The sequence below is a fragment of the Xiphias gladius genome, chromosome 8 (genome assembly GCF_016859285.1).
Source record: "Xiphias gladius isolate SHS-SW01 ecotype Sanya breed wild chromosome 8, ASM1685928v1, whole genome shotgun sequence".
Classification (NCBI taxonomy): Eukaryota; Metazoa; Chordata; class Actinopteri; order Istiophoriformes; family Xiphiidae; genus Xiphias; species Xiphias gladius.
This window is the reverse complement of record NC_053407.1, coordinates 1303801-1322990: the sequence shown is the minus strand read 5'-3', so window position 1 is coordinate 1322990 and position 19190 is coordinate 1303801. Positions and strand designations below refer to the sequence as shown.

The 19190-nt window shown below is 39.2% G+C and overlaps 2 protein-coding genes across 2 annotated transcripts; both read left to right on the top strand.

Moving 5' to 3' along the window:
• Positions 1-2072: 2072 nt before the first annotated feature.
• Positions 2073-12616, top strand: LOC120792791 (homeobox protein 4-like). The gene is made up of 4 exons (XM_040132136.1): positions 2073-2134; positions 7841-7997; positions 11827-12350; positions 12389-12616. Exons 2-4 carry the CDS (start codon positions 7847-7849, stop codon positions 12614-12616), a joined length of 903 nt encoding a protein of 300 aa, XP_039988070.1. The 5' UTR covers positions 2073-2134; positions 7841-7846.
• On the top strand, positions 12533-18130 carry wu:fa25f02 (uncharacterized protein C11orf24). Its single transcript, XM_040134031.1, has 2 exons — positions 12533-12971; positions 17448-18130. Exons 1-2 carry the CDS (start codon positions 12654-12656, stop codon positions 17526-17528), a joined length of 399 nt encoding a protein of 132 aa, XP_039989965.1. The 5' UTR covers positions 12533-12653; the 3' UTR covers positions 17529-18130.
• Positions 18131-19190: the final 1060 nt, after the last annotated feature.

The window sequence follows — 19190 nt, the reverse complement described above, 5'->3', positions numbered from 1 at the left end:
GCAGCAGATGGTAGGGTCAGGGTATGGCATCAATATCATGAATCCATGGACCCAACCTGCCTTGTGTCAACAGTCCAGGCTGTTGACACAGGCTGGACAGGCTCCACATTTTGGGCCCCTTAATACCAATCAATCAAGGTCTGAATGCTAAAGCCTTTCTGAGTATTGTTGCTGACCATGTGCATCCCTTTTATGGCCAAAATTTACCTTCTTCTAATGGCTACTTCCAGCAGGATAATGCTCCATGTCACAAAGCAAAAGTTGTCTCAAGCTGGTTTCATGAACATGACAATGACTTCAGTGAACTTCAGTGGCTTCCCCCAGTCAGCGGATCTGAATCCACTAGAACACCTTTGGGATGTAGTAGAACAGGAGATTGGCAGAATGAAAGAGCAGCTGACAAATCTGCAGAAATTATGTGATGCATTCATGTCAACATGGGCCAGAATCTTAGAGGAAAGTTTCCAACATCTGGTGGAATCCAGGCCACGAAGAACTTAGGCTGTTTTGAGAACAAAGTGAGGCCCTACCCTGCTTTAGTATGGTGTTCCTAATAATCTGCTCGGGGAGTGTACTGTATGTTCCTGGTGTTGGCTCGGTCGGCTACTTGAGCATTTTGGATGATGAACTCTTTACCTTTACTATGAAGTAAGATGGATATTCATATCAGGGTTTACAATACTAGGTTTATGGTACTGGTGGAAGTTATGACCAAAAGGTTACCACAATTAAATGCTGGAATTTTCAGTAATTACAAGTCATAAAGGAAGAAGCTACAAACCTTCACTTTAGGGCTGCAACTAACAGATACTGCTGTGTCCCCAGCACATGATGCTGTAGCTGCTGGTGAACAAACTGGTGTGTAGGAGGGCCAAAGGTTCTTCATCAAGCGGAAGTCATGAAAAAGTAGGTGATGATAAAATAACTTTTAAAACCTTAGTGTGTGTGTATAGTGTATATACAACAAGTGTGTCATGTAAGACCCTGATTTTTATTGTTGCATTAAAACTATCTATGGTTGGTCTGGAAAAATCTTCACTGGTGGAAGATTCGAAATGATTGCCATCTTCTAATGGCTGCTAAAGCTTTTTAAATGAATAATTGCATAGCTGGATAATAATTTTCAACTGAGCTTCCAGTTTTTCCAGTTGTGTGGCTAGTCATGTTAAACTGATGGATTAAATTGAGAAAGCTTTTATTCTAGTTTTCATACAGGACGTTGCACATTGTTTACAACACAGTGTCATCTGAAGACAAGCAGCTGAGGCAGAGAGCTAGAAAGAGCTAAGAGGCAGCTATTGGAAAAGCTTCTTTGAAAAGCTGATTTAAATATTATATAAATATAAATAAATTCAGATCTCCAAACTTTCCATTTGATGATTCCCAAACATTACACTCAAGCATTCTGAATGCCGCTTGTAATTGTTTTCTTTAATGTTGGAACTACCTTTTACATTGTGTAAGTGTTTGTTATGCTGCAAATTTTTTCCTTGTAGACAGGTCTCCCTTGAAAAAGACATCTTAATCTCAGTGGGACCACCTGTTTAAATAAAGGATTAAGTACAATAAAAGTACTCCTGTAAGATCAACAACAACAAAATTATAATAATGATGTCAGAATACTCCTACTATTACTGACTAGAAAATGTGCTCAGTAGAGCGCAGACCTCCACCAAGGCCAGTGTCAAGCAACAATATATACACCAGAATCCAAAGGAAGAAAATTCACATTCATAGTAAATGATCTGGATCTGCCCCAAAGGTTAATGGGTTCTTCCCCGGCCCATGCCCAATCCCTCCACCAAGTTTGATGCAAATCAGTTCAGTAGTTTTTGCATAATCCTGCTGAAAAATAAACCATGTATTGCTGTTATTATTATTATTATTATTATTATTATTATAATTATGATTATTGTACCAACGGTTGCAAGCTGTAGCAACAGTATGCTGTTTCATCTTGTTTTAGTTTGGTGGAACTGCAGAGGGCAGAGATACACCCAGGATGAGTCGAGTCCACCAGAAATAAAAGCGAAGAAGAAGGACGCTTCCCTCATACCCTCAGGAAGTGTTGAGAGTATCCTGGATACCTGTCTGTGCTTGTTGTGTTCATTTAACGAATCATAGCATATCACAGGTAAGTCTCCGAAATCACATTAACTGTAGTTAGCACGTTAGCAGTTACATTGGATTATCCAGATAACAACCACTAAAGGAAATGGGTTGTTAGCATTGGCTAGGCTACAGTGTGGATGTTAAATGTCTTCTCTGTGAGGGGGGAGATGTCTGCATATAATTTAACGTACACTCATTATACATCCACCCCGTTTACTGGCATGTTAACTAGCTGTAGCATTTTTAAAAAACATTTTTCAGTCGCCGTTAACTTAACGGGCCATGGTGTTATTGGCAGTTTGAGTTGTAACCATTGACATGTCGGTTCCTATTCCGGTGTTCCTGGAATATGAGCTAAACTTTGGGATTACTAATCTGAACTAATTTTAGCGTTGGGGACTTTCGGAACTCCAAGCTTTATTTTGGCTCAGTGCTGGAGACAGTGTGTTGTAGATAAGTAGTCTTTCCCTGGTTTATTGACACACAAGGCACACGATAACTGTAAAATAATGTGAGTTTATGTTATCGCACCACCGACCCAGAAACACGTTATTTCGATGAACTCGTAGCCCCTGTAACTGGTTTACAGTGCTCGCTGTTTCTGGTTTTCGGTGAATTTGAAGAAATTGTTGGAATATCAGGTAAAAAAAAATTATCTGACGAAATAACATGACGTGTTGTTGGGTATTTAAGTGAATGCCCCAAAGTCGTGTTCTGTGAAGTGCCGGAGGCAACGTTAAACAGCCAGAATTTGTGAATGGAGTTTGGTTCGAAGACCTTCTCATTTTAATCCTAACGTTAGTGCTGACTCTGCAGACAGTGTGATTTGCGTGTCTCCCACTATTTCTCTCCACGTAGGCATCGGTAATGACCTTTGAATATTTCCTGTTTACTTTTCAGGGCAGGTCGTATGCAAAGTGTTCAATGAAACCAGTCCTAGTTAATGCCTTGTCCAATTGCGCGACTGGGTGACTTTAATGACGGCGGCTTTTCATATTAAATGGGTAATTCCTATTAGAAACTTCAGTCCTACATGCGTTGTACAATCGTTGTACAGTCCAAGCCGACATGGCGACTAGTGTCTGTCAGTGTTTTCGATTTTGGAAATTTTACATGGGTGGAAAAGTGGTGGCAATAAGTTTTGGCAGGGTAGCATGGAGATTGGTAGGTGTTGGTCCCCAAATAAAAAAAGCACACTACTACTGCAGGTAAATGGCAACAGAAGATTAATTACAATCGTGTTATTGTGAATTAGTGATGGATTTGTGGCAGGTGCTAGGTCATACAGACGTGGCTGAAAGTGTTAGTTAGTTAGTTACCTTAGACCTCATTAAAACAATGCTCCTTTTCCCCTGGAAAGTGTTGAAATTAAAAGCTAGGTTTTCGTGCATACCTGCAGGCCTTTGGTGTGCCATAGGGGAAAAAAGACAAAGAAGCTGCGAAAAGAAAAGCAAAGAATTCTTGCTCATTCTTAAAAGATGATTGGTTCCCATTAGCAGTGGTGAGAAATAAGTGGATTGTAGTGACATTCCAAGCAGACTATTGTCTTCAATCTTATAATCAGTCATTTAGCATATTTCGAGAAAAGTCCTCATTGTGCTGTCCCCAGAGGTGTTCCCGTGACCACAGCTGCTGATATTACTAAGACGTTTAATGTCCATGGGACTGTAACCTCCCTGGGCATGGCTGCAGGAGAAAAACTGACCCCAGAATGAACAGGGGGATAGTTACAATGGTCGAAAAGGAACCAAGGAAACTTCAAAACAGATACAAACTGACCTCCATGATCAAGTTACAACAGTGTCCAGTTGCATAATATGTCGCTTTCCTAATGCAAGTGGGCTCCATGGAAGAAGACCCAGGAAGATCCCACTTTTGAAAGAGAAGCATAAAAAACTGACTGTAGTTTGCTAAAATACATTTTGACAAGCCACAGTGCTTCCGGGTGAATGTCCTTTGGACAGCTGAAACCAAAGTAGAGCTTTTTGGTAAATCACATCAAGTCTATGTTCAGAGATGAAAAAAAATAAAGCTTTTGAAGAAAAGAACACCAACACCATCCCTACTGGCACATGGAGGAAGCTCAGTTAATATTATGGGGCTGCCTTGCTGCGTCTGGCACAGGGAGCCTTGAATCTTTGCTGCGCACAATGAAATTAGAAGTTTATCAAGGCGTCCTGGAACAACACTACTGCCCAATATCAGACAGCTCTTTCTCAGGTCATGGTTCCTCAACAGGAAAATGACCTAAAACCTACTGTACATCTAAAAGCAGCCAAGAAAGTCCTGCTCTTGACCCAACTGAACATCTATGGAAAGAGCACCTATCAAATCTGAGAGAAATGGAGCCGATTGCTCAGGAAGAGTTTGGCCAAACTACCGGCTGAGAAGGGTAGAGGTCTCATCAAGAGCTACAAAACGTGTCGGATTGCAGTGGTTGCTTCAAAAGGATTCAGCTTATTTCAAGGAAATAGGTTGAAACTTTTTGTGTTTTAAGTGGAAGGGTACCAAAAATTTTACCCACATCTGTCTCTGATCCTATGTCATCTCTCTCACTTTCACATGTTCATTCATCCCTCATCTTCAGTTCCTCTCCTTCTCCTGCTACTCATTTTTGTGTTTCCTGATCTCTACCCATGGTGAGTTCATCATCCCCAGTCTGTCCATGCAGTCCTGCCTCTCTCTCTGCTCTCTTCCCTCATCTCTCTCCATCTCCTCCTCCCGCCCAGACCAATTCAGCTACTACGAACCACAGTAGTCAAGATGTGAAAGGAAATGATGAGCCATGATAACAGAAAAGTGTTAAGAGATGCACATGACAGGCAGATAAGTCTACAGGCTACAATGCGAACCTTGGGAGCAGTAGTACGATCATTAGAGACTCAGATAGAGTTTTTGTAAAACACCTCCTCATTTCATTTGAATGCTAATATTTTGTTAACCATTTTTAGTTGGATCCTACTAAAATGATGATGTCTTGTTGTTGTAGGTCTGGATAGTCAGAAACACACCTTTTTTTTTTTTTTGTTTATCTTTCATTTCAGCACAAGCAGTAGCAGCTTGGATTCACAAATTTTTTTTATTTTTTTTTATTTTTCACAATGACAGACTGCGATTTCTTTCACCATAGACAGATGTTGGTTATCGCGTTGTTTAACTCTGACACCAGTTCAAAGCCCTGTAAAGTCAGCGTTGACGGTGATTGAAAGCCGGTATTGCAGTAGAATTTGAACTGAAACCCGTGGGCAGAGCCGTGTTAATGGTAGGTTTCAACACAATCAACAACCCAAGCTATTTGATTTGCATGCAAAAACAGTGGATTGTTCCTTTTTAAAAAATCAAAAAGGGCTTAAAGGCTATGATATGTAGTTTTTGAAGATGGTGCCGTTTCTCTTTTTTCCCCGTTTGAATATTGCCTAACAAAAAGTAGAGAAAATCCTCAAGGTGTGACATCAGAAGGTATTTTCATTACAATTAATATTTTCAGCAAATGTTCAAAGAATTTCTATTTCTGTGTTGAAAAACAAATAAGAGTATTACATTTACTTACTTCTTGCATTACTTAATGTGTGATTTTTGTTCTGAGTACTGCGTGTAAAAGCATGGAAATTAACTGCATTTTTATTTCCAGTTTATGTTAACATTTCAGTGTGAGAAGTTCCAGGCTTCCACAACTTGATCCTGGAGTAAAATAACATCGGAAAGTGGTTTCTTTCTGTTTTATATAAAGTCATGCACTTGTGTGAAAGATTTCAGGCTTTTTGGATGGACATTATTGAGGTCCTACTGCCTTTACTGTACTAACTGAGACTTGCATTGTTCTGACACTAGATGGTAGTCATTCCTCACATTTGGCTTGGGGTGGACTTGCTGCTTCTGACCCCCCTAAAAAGCCTTGAACCAAACTCCTCTCTGATGTGTGTACACTTTTTATAGTAGACTTAATGCAGTTTGGAATTGGTGTTATCATGCTGGTACCGTAGCTCTTGTGATGAGGCTTGGATGAATCTCCAAACCATAAAACTTTTTTTTTTTTTTTTTTCAGACCTGCAAATATAGAAATATGCTTTAGACTTGACGATTCAGATGGTTTTTGCAAAAACCTTGTAGCCTCAAGTAAAATGAGTTTCTACCTAAATGAACACTGACATTGTTTCTGACTGAAATAGACTACAGTCTGAGTACAAATAGAGTACAGTCTGCCTGCCTCGACCAGCCCAATTCAGTTAAAAACGTATTGAAAATATCAGAAATATTATTTTTTGTTATTTTACATTGCTTATAAAACTATTTACCACCTTGAAAATTTTCCTGTTTGTTTTTTTTTTTTTTAACCTATTGAATCATAGTGGATATATTAGTGCATCTTTGACACTGATAAATGGAAAAGGACTGTTTAATGTCAATATGAAAATAAATGTCTTCCAATTGATCTGGACATTATTTGTTTCTACGACACAGACAACTAAGAAAGGAAAAATAATCCCAACTACAGCTGAAAGAAATGCCCAGTACAGATGGTTACAAGAGACTTTCTCAGCATGAGAGAACTCATCTGCAGATTATCATCATTATTCACAAACACAGAAATCTATCATCTGTAATGGATTTGATCACATTTAATCACATTTCTAAATCCTTACAATCTCTTAAGTGTACGGTCCAAGATTATATTGTCGATTAAATGATATTAGTAAATGTTGTCAGCCTATACGTACTGGGGGTGTGCTATGATTTAGCCGATTACCTGACTGATTACTTTGTTGACCTTGGTGTGCAACATTTTCTGAAAATCAAATATGCAAACATAGATATTATGATTTAAGTATACTGTAAGTGTGGTGTTAATCCAACTCATTGGGTGGGTGCATGTGCGTGTGTGTCCAAAGCCTGATATATCTTATTCCTCTGTGCCACAGAGCTCCATTGTTTCCAAAAACTATTACAACACACCAGTGAGCCACACTATTGCACTGGGTGACAAGTTCCTTCATCACCGTGAACTGTAGTTTATTTTTAACTCAATCCCACAAACACTGTCCTGCTACCCCAAATACTTACTAGAGCACCATATGTGGATTAATCCGCCACTGAAAATAGTCCCCAACAAATGCACGTTTTCCTCCTGTTTGAGTAACTGTTGTAAAAAAACTATGGTTGTGAGCTGTTTTAGGAAATTGCAGAGTTTGTTAAATAGGAACCAGTGGGCTTGGACTGAATGTAACAGACAGAGCAGCAAAATCATAAAATACTACTTTTTTGATAATAACAAAAAATAGAATAATACCAGACTTACTGTTTTTACTGTTTAACAGCTGACTCTCAAGTCACATATACCTGAAGAGTTTTCAAGATAGTCCTCTTTCAAGTACTTTAATCCATTAATTCAAATGCTGCTTTCACTTCCTCCTGGTCTCCATCCTCCCATTTCAGCTAAGCATCACCCCCTTGTGTATGCAAGTTGATGGTGTGCACTTGACTGTACCTGTTGAGCGTTTGCATGCAGGTGTGTAAATTCACTCTAGGCCTGTGTGTGTGTGTGTGTGTGTGTGTGTGTGTGTGTGTGTGTGTGTGTGTGTGTGTGTGTGTAGCTGTTAGGCAGTCTATGTGAGTGTGTGTGTGTGTGTGTGTGTGTGTGTGTGTGTGTGTGTGTGTGTGTGTGTGTGTGTGTGTAGCTGTTAGGCAGTCTATGTGAGTGTGTGTGTGTGTGTGTGTCATTCCCTCCCAGTCCACGATGTCCCTGTATCCCTCAACGTTCCAGCTGAATCCTTCGCTGTGTCTTCACCTCCTTTGCCTGCTGCTGCTCCTCACTGACTCCTCCTCCGGAGCATCTGAAAACGTCCCAGTTCCAGCTGACCCCCTAACCCACATCAACACAACACAAGGTAACTGCTCCACTGCATGTGAGTATGTGGCTACATGATAATGCTGAAAAAAGTCAGAAATGCCTTTACAAATATGTAAATATACATTGGAATGAAAAACTTTAGGCATCCCTGGTCAAAATTTCTGTTACTGTGAATAGTTAAGTGAGTAAAAGATGACCTGATTTCCAACAGGCATGAAGTTAAAGGTGAAAACTTCTTTTCATACACAACATTAGAGTATTATTTTTGTTTTGTACGAGTTTAGAGTGAAAAAAGGGAAGGGAGCAGCATACAAAAGTTTGGGCTCCCCAAGAGAGTTGAGCTCTCAGATAACGTTTTCCAACGTCTCAGACCTTAATGAGCTTGTTAGGGCTCTGGCTTGGTCACAAGGCTTACTTAGGGTGATGTCTTAACCTTTTCTTTTTTTTTTGTTTATGTATTTTGACTCTTTGACTATTTTTTTTTTAATCGGTATTGTGTTTTTGTGTATGAACCAAATAGTATCTGTGGAATTGAATTGAATGTTTTTTGTGCATTCATGATGTTTTTCCAGAGGTGAGAGTCGAACAAATGGCTAACGAAGATGTTTTGCCAAAGTCTTTTACAGAGCCATATAGGCAAACCTTTGAGTGTGTAGAACATTGATTTGGATTTCCTGAAAAAGTGATTTGAGAAGTTTGGTTTTGTGGTTCTTTTGAAAAATTTGTCACCAATGGAATGAAGCTATCTTCCAGAGCAGGTTAACTATATAAGTTAAGACCAATCAGATCACTGGACTAACTGAGTCATCATCCCTACAGGATCCTGTCAGGGACTTATTCCTGAGTTTACAATAAGGGGACAAGTAATACAGAGAAAAAGATATTTATGCAGGTCAGTTGAATGGTTTTGTTGTTCTAGGCTTTTCATTTCCTCAGTGGTTTTAAAACAGAGCCTCTAACAAACGGAGGGAGAGGCTAATACACTGAATACATAATGACAATTATAGCTGCATTTGAAATCTGCAAAGTTTCTCTCATTTCTGACAGCGTTGACGCTTTTACACTCTTATTCTGTCACTGCAACACAGAATAACATGAGGCAGCTCTGTGATGATAATTGGAAATAAAAGCTATTCCCCCGCTGTCTTTTTATTTAAAAAATAGTCCATACACTGTTAATTAGCTCCCACAACTATAAAAGCAACCTTTTGGTCAGATTGACATTATCAGGCCTGAACTACTTTTCTCCTCCCCTCTCTGCTTTTAACTTTTTATGTGCATTACGTATGCATAATAGTTTGTTCTGTTTCAGCTGATCTTTCCTGCAGGTGTATCGCTGTTTCATCTCACGTCATATTAAGTACTTAATTCCCGGTTCTGATGATGTTGCTTTTAAATGAACAGCTCCTCCTCTTTTACATGAACATGGTCATAGCTGGATGGAAAATTAACTTAACCAGCTCTATGATTCCGGTTATCAGGGATCACCAGTGTTAGGCTCAGTGAAGCCAGGTAACCCAAACAGAGCCTGAGTAAGTTGAACCTGGTTTGTGATACAGGCCCCCCGTCACATCATGTATATGTGTATGTGTTTGTGTTGTTGAAAAGCAACATAAACAGTACAGTAGGCCCCTGACAAAGGGATCAATAGGATTAAATTGAAAGACCACATAAGCGAAACCGCATGTGATGGATGTACATGTCTTTCTGACGAAGAAATAGCTTCTGCCATTCCTTTAATATATTCTTGTTTCTCACAATTTGAAAATTCCAATTCCCTTAACACTGCAATTCTCTTCACTGCTTGGACAGAGATGTACAGTTAGGTACATAAGTATTGTGACACAATTTTCATAATTTTGCCTCTGAACACCACCATAATGGATTTGAAATGAAGCCATCAAGATGTGTTTGAAGTTTAAACTTTCAGCTTTAGTTAAAGGGATTTAACAAAAATATCACATTAACTGTTTAGGAGTTACAGCCATTTTTATACATAGTCCCTCATTTTAAGAGGCTCAAAGTAATTGGACAAACCGACATAATTATAAATATGAGGATTATTTTGAATACTTGGATGAAAATCCTTTGCAGTCAATGACTGCCTGAAGTCTGGAACCCATGAACATCACCAAATGCTGATTTTCCTCCCTTGAGATTCTTTGCCAGGCCTTTACTGCAGCTGCCTTCAGTTGCTGCTTGCCTGTGGGTCTTTCTGCCCTCAGTTTTGTCTTCAGTAAGTGAAAAGCATGTTCAACTGGGTTGAAGTCAGGTGACTGACTTGGCAAAAATATTCAATTTCTTTGCCTTGAGAATCTCTTGGGTTGCTTTTCTCAGTATGATTTTTGGTCATTATCCATCTGTACATCTGAAGCACTGTCCTGTCAGCGTTGCAGCATTCGGCTGAATCTGAGCAGACAGCATAGCCCTATATGCTTCAGAATTCATCCTGCTACAGTCACATCCTGATAGAGTCATGCTAGCAGTCACATCGTCAATAAACACCAATGACCCAGTTCCACTGGCAGCCACACATGTCCATGCCATAACACTGCCTCCACCATGTTTGACAGATGATGTGGTGGCTTTGGATCCTGAGCTGTTCCTTTCCTTCTCCATACTCTTCTCCTCCCATCATTCTGGGACAAGTAAATCTTGGTTTCATCTGTCCAAAGAATCTTGTTCCTGTACTGGGCAGACTCTTTTAGATGTCGTCTGGCAAAGTCTAATCTGGCCTTTCTGTTCTTGAGTCTTACCAGTGGTTTGCAGCTTGTGGTAAACCCCCTGTATTTACATTCAGGAGTCTCTTGATTGTAGACTTTGACAATGATACACCTAACTCCTCCAGAGTGTTCTTTACATGGCTGGATGTTGTGAAGAGGTTTTTCTTCACCAAGGAAAGAATTCTGCGATCATCCACTTTAGTTGTCTTCCATGGTCTTCCAGGACGTTGTTGGTGACCTAGCCAGTGCATTCCTTCTTTTTAATAATTACCAAGTTGTTGATTTGGCCACTCCTAAAGTTTCTGCCATCTGTCTGATAGGTGTGTTTTGTTTTTTCAACTTAATGATGGCCTCCTTCATATGCATCAACACCTCTTTGGACCGCATATTGAGAGTTCCCATGAACAGCTACCAAATGCAAATGCAACACATGGAATCAGCTCCAGACCTTTTATCTGCTTAAATTGTCATGAAATAACGAGGGAACAAGCCACACCTGGCCGTGAAACTCAATCAACTGTCCAGTTACTTTTGAGCCTCTGAAAATGAGGGACTATGTGTAAAAATGGCCGTAACCCTTAAATGGTTAATGTGATATTTTTGCTAACTCCACTTTGAATTTGAACTGAAAGTCTACGCTTCAATTACATGTTGATGGCCTCTTTCGAATTCATCGTGGTGGTGTACAGAAAATTAGAGTGGGGGGGGGGGGGATCATCAGTTGACTCCAATACTACAGTCCACAATAGCAACAGGTAGATGAAGAGCAGAGCCACCATTAAGTCCAGTGGAGCTAGAAATATGAATGCATGCCAATGCGGATTATTTGCATTTGTCTTTATAAACCACATTAGTAAAAGAGCCTGAGTTGAACAAAAGAATAAGTTAACACTATTACATTTTGTTCAGCTTAGTCCACCATTTCATTGTTTACCAGACCTGAATCTCCTCAATGGATGATAAAGTGATCGAATCCTACTATATCTTACAATAAATTTAAATTTAAATTTTTTGTTTTTTGTTTGTTTTTTGAATAAGATAACAATGCAAACATTTAAAATGTTTTATGGATATTGGTGGCAAGCCTTTTTTGTAGTTTTTTTTCCTTGTTTTTGATCTTTCATCAAATGTGTTGTTCCCCAGGTAATCATGGTAGCATCAGTGAAAATGCAGCGAAGGATTCCCCAGAGACCAGTTCCCTACAGTCCCCTATCTCAGACCCTAACAACACCAGTTGGATCTTCAGTGCAACCAGGGACCAGTCCTCCCCCAACTCATCTTCATCCAATACCCATATGTCTGTCAGCCACAAATTAAAAGACACTATAGCACACTTAATCCCACCCAATCACTCTGCAGGAGGAAACCATTCATCCATGGCCTTACCATCCAGTCAGCAGCTAGTATCACCGGACCCCCAGCCTCCATCACCAGAGACAGTCACTCACCCTCCAGTTCTTCCCTCTACAATCACAGCCTTGCCCACTCAGGCTGCTCATACTGGATCCATTACAAGTACTGGTACTATTACATCCACCACTGCAAAGCCTGATATAGATGTATATGCAGACACTGTACTGGTGACTTCTACAACCACAACAACAAGAACCACAACAACACCAACGTCTACAACAACAAGAACCACAACAACACCAACGTCTACAACAACAAGAACCACAACAATACCAACGTCTACAACAACAAGAACCACAACAATACCAACGTCTACAACAACAAGAACCACAACAATACCAACGTCTACAACAACAAGAACCACAACAACACCAACGTCTACAACAACAACAACACCGACGTCTACAACAACAAGAACCACAACAACACCGACGTCTACAACAACAACACCAACAACAACACCAACGTCTATAACACCAACAACAACAACAACAACATCTATAACAACAAGAAGTGCTAACACAACTGTTACTATTCCTACAACCACAGGTACACAGATGACAACTCCATCATCATCAGCAGCCATGCCACAGCCAAATGCCCCAATGCCACCAATTCAGACCAGCTCTTTACCCAAAAGACCTTCTACCATAACTGTTACCAGTGCCATTACTCCCACTAATCACAATGACCAGGTTACCCCGGGAACAAGGGTATCTATGGTAGAAGTAGCAGGGGGTACTCTGACCAGGCAGCTGGTGGATACAGCATCTTTACTGGCTGTCCTGCTCTTCGGCCTGCTCTTCTTCTTGGTCACAGTGGCTGTGTTCGTCACCCAGGCCTACGAGAGCTACAGGAGGAAGGACTACACCCAGGTGGATTACCTTATCAATGGCATGTACACAGACTCGGGGGTGTGAGGGTGGAAGATGCTAAGCACAACCCGTGGTGATTGTTTTTGCAAATGGAGTCAAAGACTCAAGAATGGTAGATCGAAAGGATGGTAACACACTGGTGCTGTGAATTCACAAGGTGATCCAGTTCTGCTGTTACAGTTCAGAGAGAAGTAGGAATGGACTAAACTGACCGACCAGCTCACTGAACTGACTCTAAAGCAGTCACTGATCTGTTTTATCACAAATCTTCCACTTAACGCTTTGTTCTCTCTTGCTTCTTTTTCTTTAATGGTTTGAATGTGAGGAGTTTGTCGCATTTTTGCCAGATGTTAAGCAACATCAATATTGGTTACCTGGATCTAACCCCAGTTCTATGAGTACATGCGAAGCACTCTAACAGGCTTCGGCCCACGACAGATTCTCCTCCACATTGCTGGTCAGTCTAGCTGTAGTTGGTTTCAGGGCGGCAGGGTGGCTGGACCAATCACGATGCTTACAAAGCTCAACAGATGATCCAGTCAGCTGAGGTTTCATTTCCAGGAGAGCTGTTTTGTTTCTTATGACAGAAAAAAAACAAAAATCTGTTTGTTTTTTAAAATAATTTCTAGATGAAAATTTAAAAATCTTTTCCAGTTGAGTTGAGTTATTGTCTCTTTGCAGATTAATGTAGTCACACACAAGTCTGGTGCTCATTAAGGATGAGGGCTGTCACTTTTTCAAAAATTCAAGGTCAAACAAATTATGTGTTAGTTCGAATTTGTTCTAAAATTGTTTGAACGCAAGCTATATAGCTTTGCATTTTTTTTCCTGCATTTGAATGAAAGTTAGAATTTTGAATAGAAGGTGACAGCCCTGTTAAGGACCAAAGCATATTTGTGAATACTACAGCTGAGATGTGACTTTAATCTTCTAGTAATTAACTAAATACTTATTCCACAGGAGTGACTAATTCACTAAAAATTTAAAAGCAATGTTGAACAGAAAACCCAGACCCTTGACTCACTGATGAATTTAAAAACATCAACACTGCGCTTTGGGAAATTTTGGGAGTTCTAGATCACAGTCATGGGCGTACCTAACAAGTTTTGTAAGGATAATTCCGGTTTATCGTAACTTCAGTCTTTTGTAGTTTTGGCCATCATTTCTATCAGGTATCGTAATATCGTACTTATCAAGGTCACCGCTGAGATCTGGGAAACACAACTGCAACAATGAAGAGCAACTTAACACCCCCTGAGAAACTTGCTTTTGCTGTCCACCAGTTAACTTCTGACCTTGCTGCAGTGATGTAGAAGTGTACTCCAGGATGTGACAGGACACTGACATCACTGTTGCCTGTGGTCATGGGAAACTGCAGCACAGCAAACGCAAGCATTCAGATGATCAGACAGGTTGGGCTAAAATAAACTGTTTCATTATCTAGTGTAGTGATGGATTATTCGTAGACTAGGGATTTCTGGCACAACTTCACTCGCTTCCAAGGTGCATAGAGAAGGAAAAAAAAAAGTCTGAAGAAGTCAAAACTCTGGCAGCAAATGAAATTTCAAGAACATTGTTCTGAAAGGCTTGTGGCCTTCATCGGGTCAAATGAGAAATTATTACCAACATTTTCAGGTCTGCTCACTTGACCTCCAAATAAAGTGGTTTAGATAATTGGGAAACTATTGGGTCGTTTACAATCTTAATGTCTAGACTCAATTACTTTGCTGAGTAAAATGTCTTTGTAAACTGATCGAAAAGATGGCTAGAACTAGAAAAATAAGATGCATACGTTTATTACAGTTGAATAATCCTTTAAGTGCAGCTTTGTGATGAAATACCAGTCCAGTCAGTTGCAGTAGTGTGCATTGAAAAAGATCTGACCGCAGTGACTACTTTACAGCATAGAGACCTGGACTTGAACTAGCCTCTTCCATCCTTTTGATCAAAAGTAAATAACCATGTGGAAAAACCTCATAATTCCACAGAAGTATAAGAGTTTTCTCAGAAAGACATTAGAATTTGACACAGGTACTCCTGCCAGCTGAATACAGTGGAAGATGTATTTCCATTGCTCTGCATTAAGTTTCCCCAGATGTGTCCTGGTGCGTTGAAGCCTGATGCTGGTGCGTTAGGGCCAAAGTATATACAGTGTGGTATCTGGTTTAGTCAGTCGGCCAGAGAGAGAGGGACCACCATGTCATCTTAGTCAAGTCATCAAGTTGATGATTTTTTTTCATCATCTGTCAGTCTGCAATTCTTAGCCCAGTGTTTTTCTGCTGTGTGCACTTTCTGAGCAGCAGGGGCCTTGTTCGCCCTAGCCTGTTTGTCTAGATGGCAGCTGCTTTGCTTGGTTATGAGATTAAAGAAGAATGTCAGACAGAAATTACAAACTGCCTCATTCAGTTCATAAAGACGTAAAAATCAAATCCATCCCAGTTACATAAATTGCACTCCTTTCAGAAACTTGATCAATAATTTCAAAGAGTTCACATCAGAGAGCAGAGCAGCAGTTCTTCCTGCCCATTCCAAAAGCAGCTGTGCTTACTCACAATAATTCAGCTGTTGCAATCACAAAACCTATTGCAGGTCGGACTGGGGGCTGGTGGAAATAATCATACATCACTTTTTCACTGAACATTTCTTGAGAAAGTCTTTCAGTGTATTCCAACCGATGAGGAAAGGTCTAGAGAGAACAGGCTGTTGTAAATTAACCTTTGTATACCTGCATGAAATATGACTGAAAGTGATGGTATGACCAGACTTTTTATATGCCCCTAACAGCGTTTTTTTTGTTTTTGTTTGTTTGTTTGTTTGTTTACACATCTCTTCATTTCAATACTTTAAAAGCTAAGTCAGACATTTTGGGAAACAGGTAGTGTTTGCTGTAAAACCCACAGTAAAAGTGCATGAGAAAATGCGGTCAGGTTACTCATTTACATGGTCCAGGATGTTTTTAGCCCGGCTTAGCACAAAGCTGGGGTTTGATTTCGAAAATGTTACAATAACACAATCCAATACTAACAATTTAGCTAGTTAGCAACAACAGATCAACAGATCATTCTTGAAAAGCTTTGTTTTTGTTTTGTTGAAATAAGTACAGTGTTCAAAACCAGGCTTCCGCCACTGTGAAGGTAGGATTTTGAGAAGCAACATTCAGTTACCTAGCTGCTGTTGGTCAAGAAATGGCAACAGTGCTAACTACTGAAACCACAGGTGTTAAAGGCATCGCCGTATCACCTAGCAGTTTAGAACAAGTTCAGCTAAATTGGAATTTGCAGGTTTAAGTTAACCTCAGATATATTGACCTCTAATAGCATTTAGGTGATTTCTACATGTCACAGACACCAGGTTTCGATAATAAAAAGAAGAAGAAATGTCCTTCAATCAAATCGGTTCAACTACAATCAACACTCTAATTAAAGCATGAAAAAATCTTACTGGAGATATCTGTACTGTATCAAATGAAACTAAGAGAGATCTGCTCATTTAACTGTGGTAAACAGCAAAGAAGACTATTTCCCAAACGCTGGACTGTTTTATTTAAAAGTCTTATGATTTCACCTTGATCACATTACATTTCACTAGCTTTCACTGACGGGATGACATTTCAGCTGTTTTTCAGTGTTTCATGTTTTGTGTTGCTAGCATGTCTTCTTGCGAAACATGGGAACAGGGCCATACTAGATCAGTATATTTTATTTCTTTCCTCACAGTGAATGTATTTTTGAACACTCAGCTGTTTTGAATATATTGGATTGTGCAGTATGTCTTCTGTATTAATCCACTGTCTGTCCCTTTTCATGACCAACTTCTGGATTACATATAGTCTGTAATTGCTAAATAGATTTGTCATATAGCTTAATACGTTCCTCACTGTGCATTTGCTCATGTTTTCGTTTAGATGTTTTATATTTCACAGATGAAGATGAATCTTAAGCCATTGATCCACTAACTTGATACATTCCTGAAAAAATTTTTTTCTCAGAATGGTGACTTCCATATAATAATTTATGACTTACTTTCCTCATGATGATTCTCTGTGTGGTCGTCATTACTTTAAGGGACTTGTCAAAATGAAACTAAAGTCTCAATTGTTTTTTATAATTATGAATGAAATACTGTAGCTCCATGAAACAATAATTTTTAAGCTCCCATTTCCTTTCCCAATTCACAACTAAGGAAGTTATGAAAATGAATGCACAGATGTGAAAATAAACCTTGTCAGTCGTTGCAGTAACATTGGAGATCATGGGCTTCCAAAAATTCTTTGTGTATTAATGAGGAAGTCTCTCCTATAATTATTGTCTAAAAGATTGAATTACATCACATCTATTTCATCACAAAGTGATGAACACATACTCATTATGTGTTGCATCTGTTAATAGTTATGAACAATACATGCTATTAGTTTTATGGACAGATATCTTGCTAGCTGACTAGCCCCTAAGTGTTTTTTTTTTTTTTTCTCCCCAGTTCCACTCAATGGTTTTGCATTGTGTTAAGAACAAAAACTTGAGACGAGTCCCAGAAGTCGGTGTCCGTGCTACAGACTGAATTACTCACGCCTTTTCTCTTTTCTTCAGCAGTTTGTATTAGTTTACTACTTCTGGAGGGTTCATGGTTAATGAAACTTTGCCAAATAATCACTGAAGCACATTATTGTATGGTAAAGCCAAGGGAAACATAAAGCCATTACCAATACGTGACTGATTGAAGGATGACATGAACTGTAAGATTTATCGATGGACCTGAAAACTCTCACAGCAGCAAAAGTCTTCAAATTAGAAAGTAATTTTTATGTTATTGTGTATTTCTACAGTATGTATAATGCATTAGACATTCGGTTTTGATCTTTATGTTTTTTTTTGTTTTTGTTTTTTTAATTGAACCTGCCAATTTCTACTCATTTTCCAGTTTTCCATATCTTCAAAGTTGGTGCCATTGGTGATTTGTTGTTTCCTCCAGAATCTTTTTTTTTTAATGTAAACGGTATTTGGAAAATGTATTTTGTTTGTTTTTTTTTGTTTTGTTTTTCTACAAGAACATAGGCCATCGGTGTAGAAGCAGAGAATGCTTTGTTTTCAATCAATTTTTTTGTATTATGTAAAAAAATGACCATTTGTTTTTCTCATGAAAATTAGATTTTTACATGATAAATAAGATAAAATAAGATTATCCTCAACTTTTTTTTTTTTTTTCATTTAAAGGTGTTATATGTAAGTTTTTTTTTTTTGCTGCTGAATTTGGTTTCTTGCTGTGAGCCTTTGGTGGTGATGGTCACTCAACATGAGCCAGCCATCGTTGCGTTTACAAGACAGGAAGTTAGAATACAACCCTCTGATCGGAGCCACTTCTTCTCCTCTCATGTTGGTCTGAGGGCAGACTGGACGCTACAGTGACTCATTATGGCGAAGTGGTATTACGAGATGGGATGGGCCGGAGCTATCTAGTTAGCATGCTAACTTCAGTTGAAGAAGTGATAGAATTAGAAGCAAAACAGGAGTTAACATTGGCGTTGCTTTTCACCACTGGAGACAGCTCAAGTAAAGGAATGAAGTTTGATGCTGAACTCACAACTTTTCTCCCAGACTTGTAAGTAAACAGCTGCTAATGCTAACGCTGGCTATGTAGCAATAGCAAAAACTTACATATAGCACCTTTTAAAATAACACAATGAATAATCATCGCCGCTCTTGGCTCCCATACATTCCAATTATATTTTTATGTTTTGTTTTCTCATGAATGCTGACTAATTTTAATAATCGGCATGACAATTTTTTTTTTCACATCACAAAATAATTATTTCTTGATGTCAGGATAAGCCCAGCCATCTTCAAATCATTAGATAAACATATTCGCGATTCAGACAATAAGTAGATAATCATTGTTCGCTAGCGATCATTAGAAAACCATTTGGGTTATCCTGAGATCACAAAAAATTATTCAGTGATCATCGGACACAAAATCAAAGGCTTATCTAGCCTCCTGTAAGATTGACCTGAAGTCCACAGCGATGACAGAAATTGCTCTTCTGGCATTTTGAATGTAGGATACAACTTGTCCTGTGTGATGTCTCTATGTCCATTGTCCATTATACCACTGGAGCATTTTCAGGATTTGATGATTTTCTAACTGTATTCAGAGGTTCCGATGTCGATAATCCTAAACTGAGCTGTTCAAGATCATGGAAACAACACTGGTGGATGATGTTCAGGT

Coding starts and splice junctions, on each gene's coding strand:
- LOC120792791 (XM_040132136.1), top strand. CDS start 7,847: ATGTCCCTGTATCCCTCAACGTTCCAGCTGAATCCTTCGCTGTGTCTT. Junction 7,998..11,826: donor CCACATCAACACAACACAAG/GTAACTGCTCCA, acceptor GTTGTTCCCCAG/GTAATCATGGTAGCATCAGT. Junction 12,351..12,388: donor CAACACCAACGTCTACAACA/ACAAGAACCACA, acceptor TACAACAACAAG/AACCACAACAATACCAACGT.
- wu:fa25f02 (XM_040134031.1), top strand. CDS start 12,654: ATGACAACTCCATCATCATCAGCAGCCATGCCACAGCCAAATGCCCCA. Junction 12,972..17,447: donor GGAGGAAGGACTACACCCAG/GTGGATTACCTT, acceptor TTTTCTCCCCAG/TTCCACTCAATGGTTTTGCA.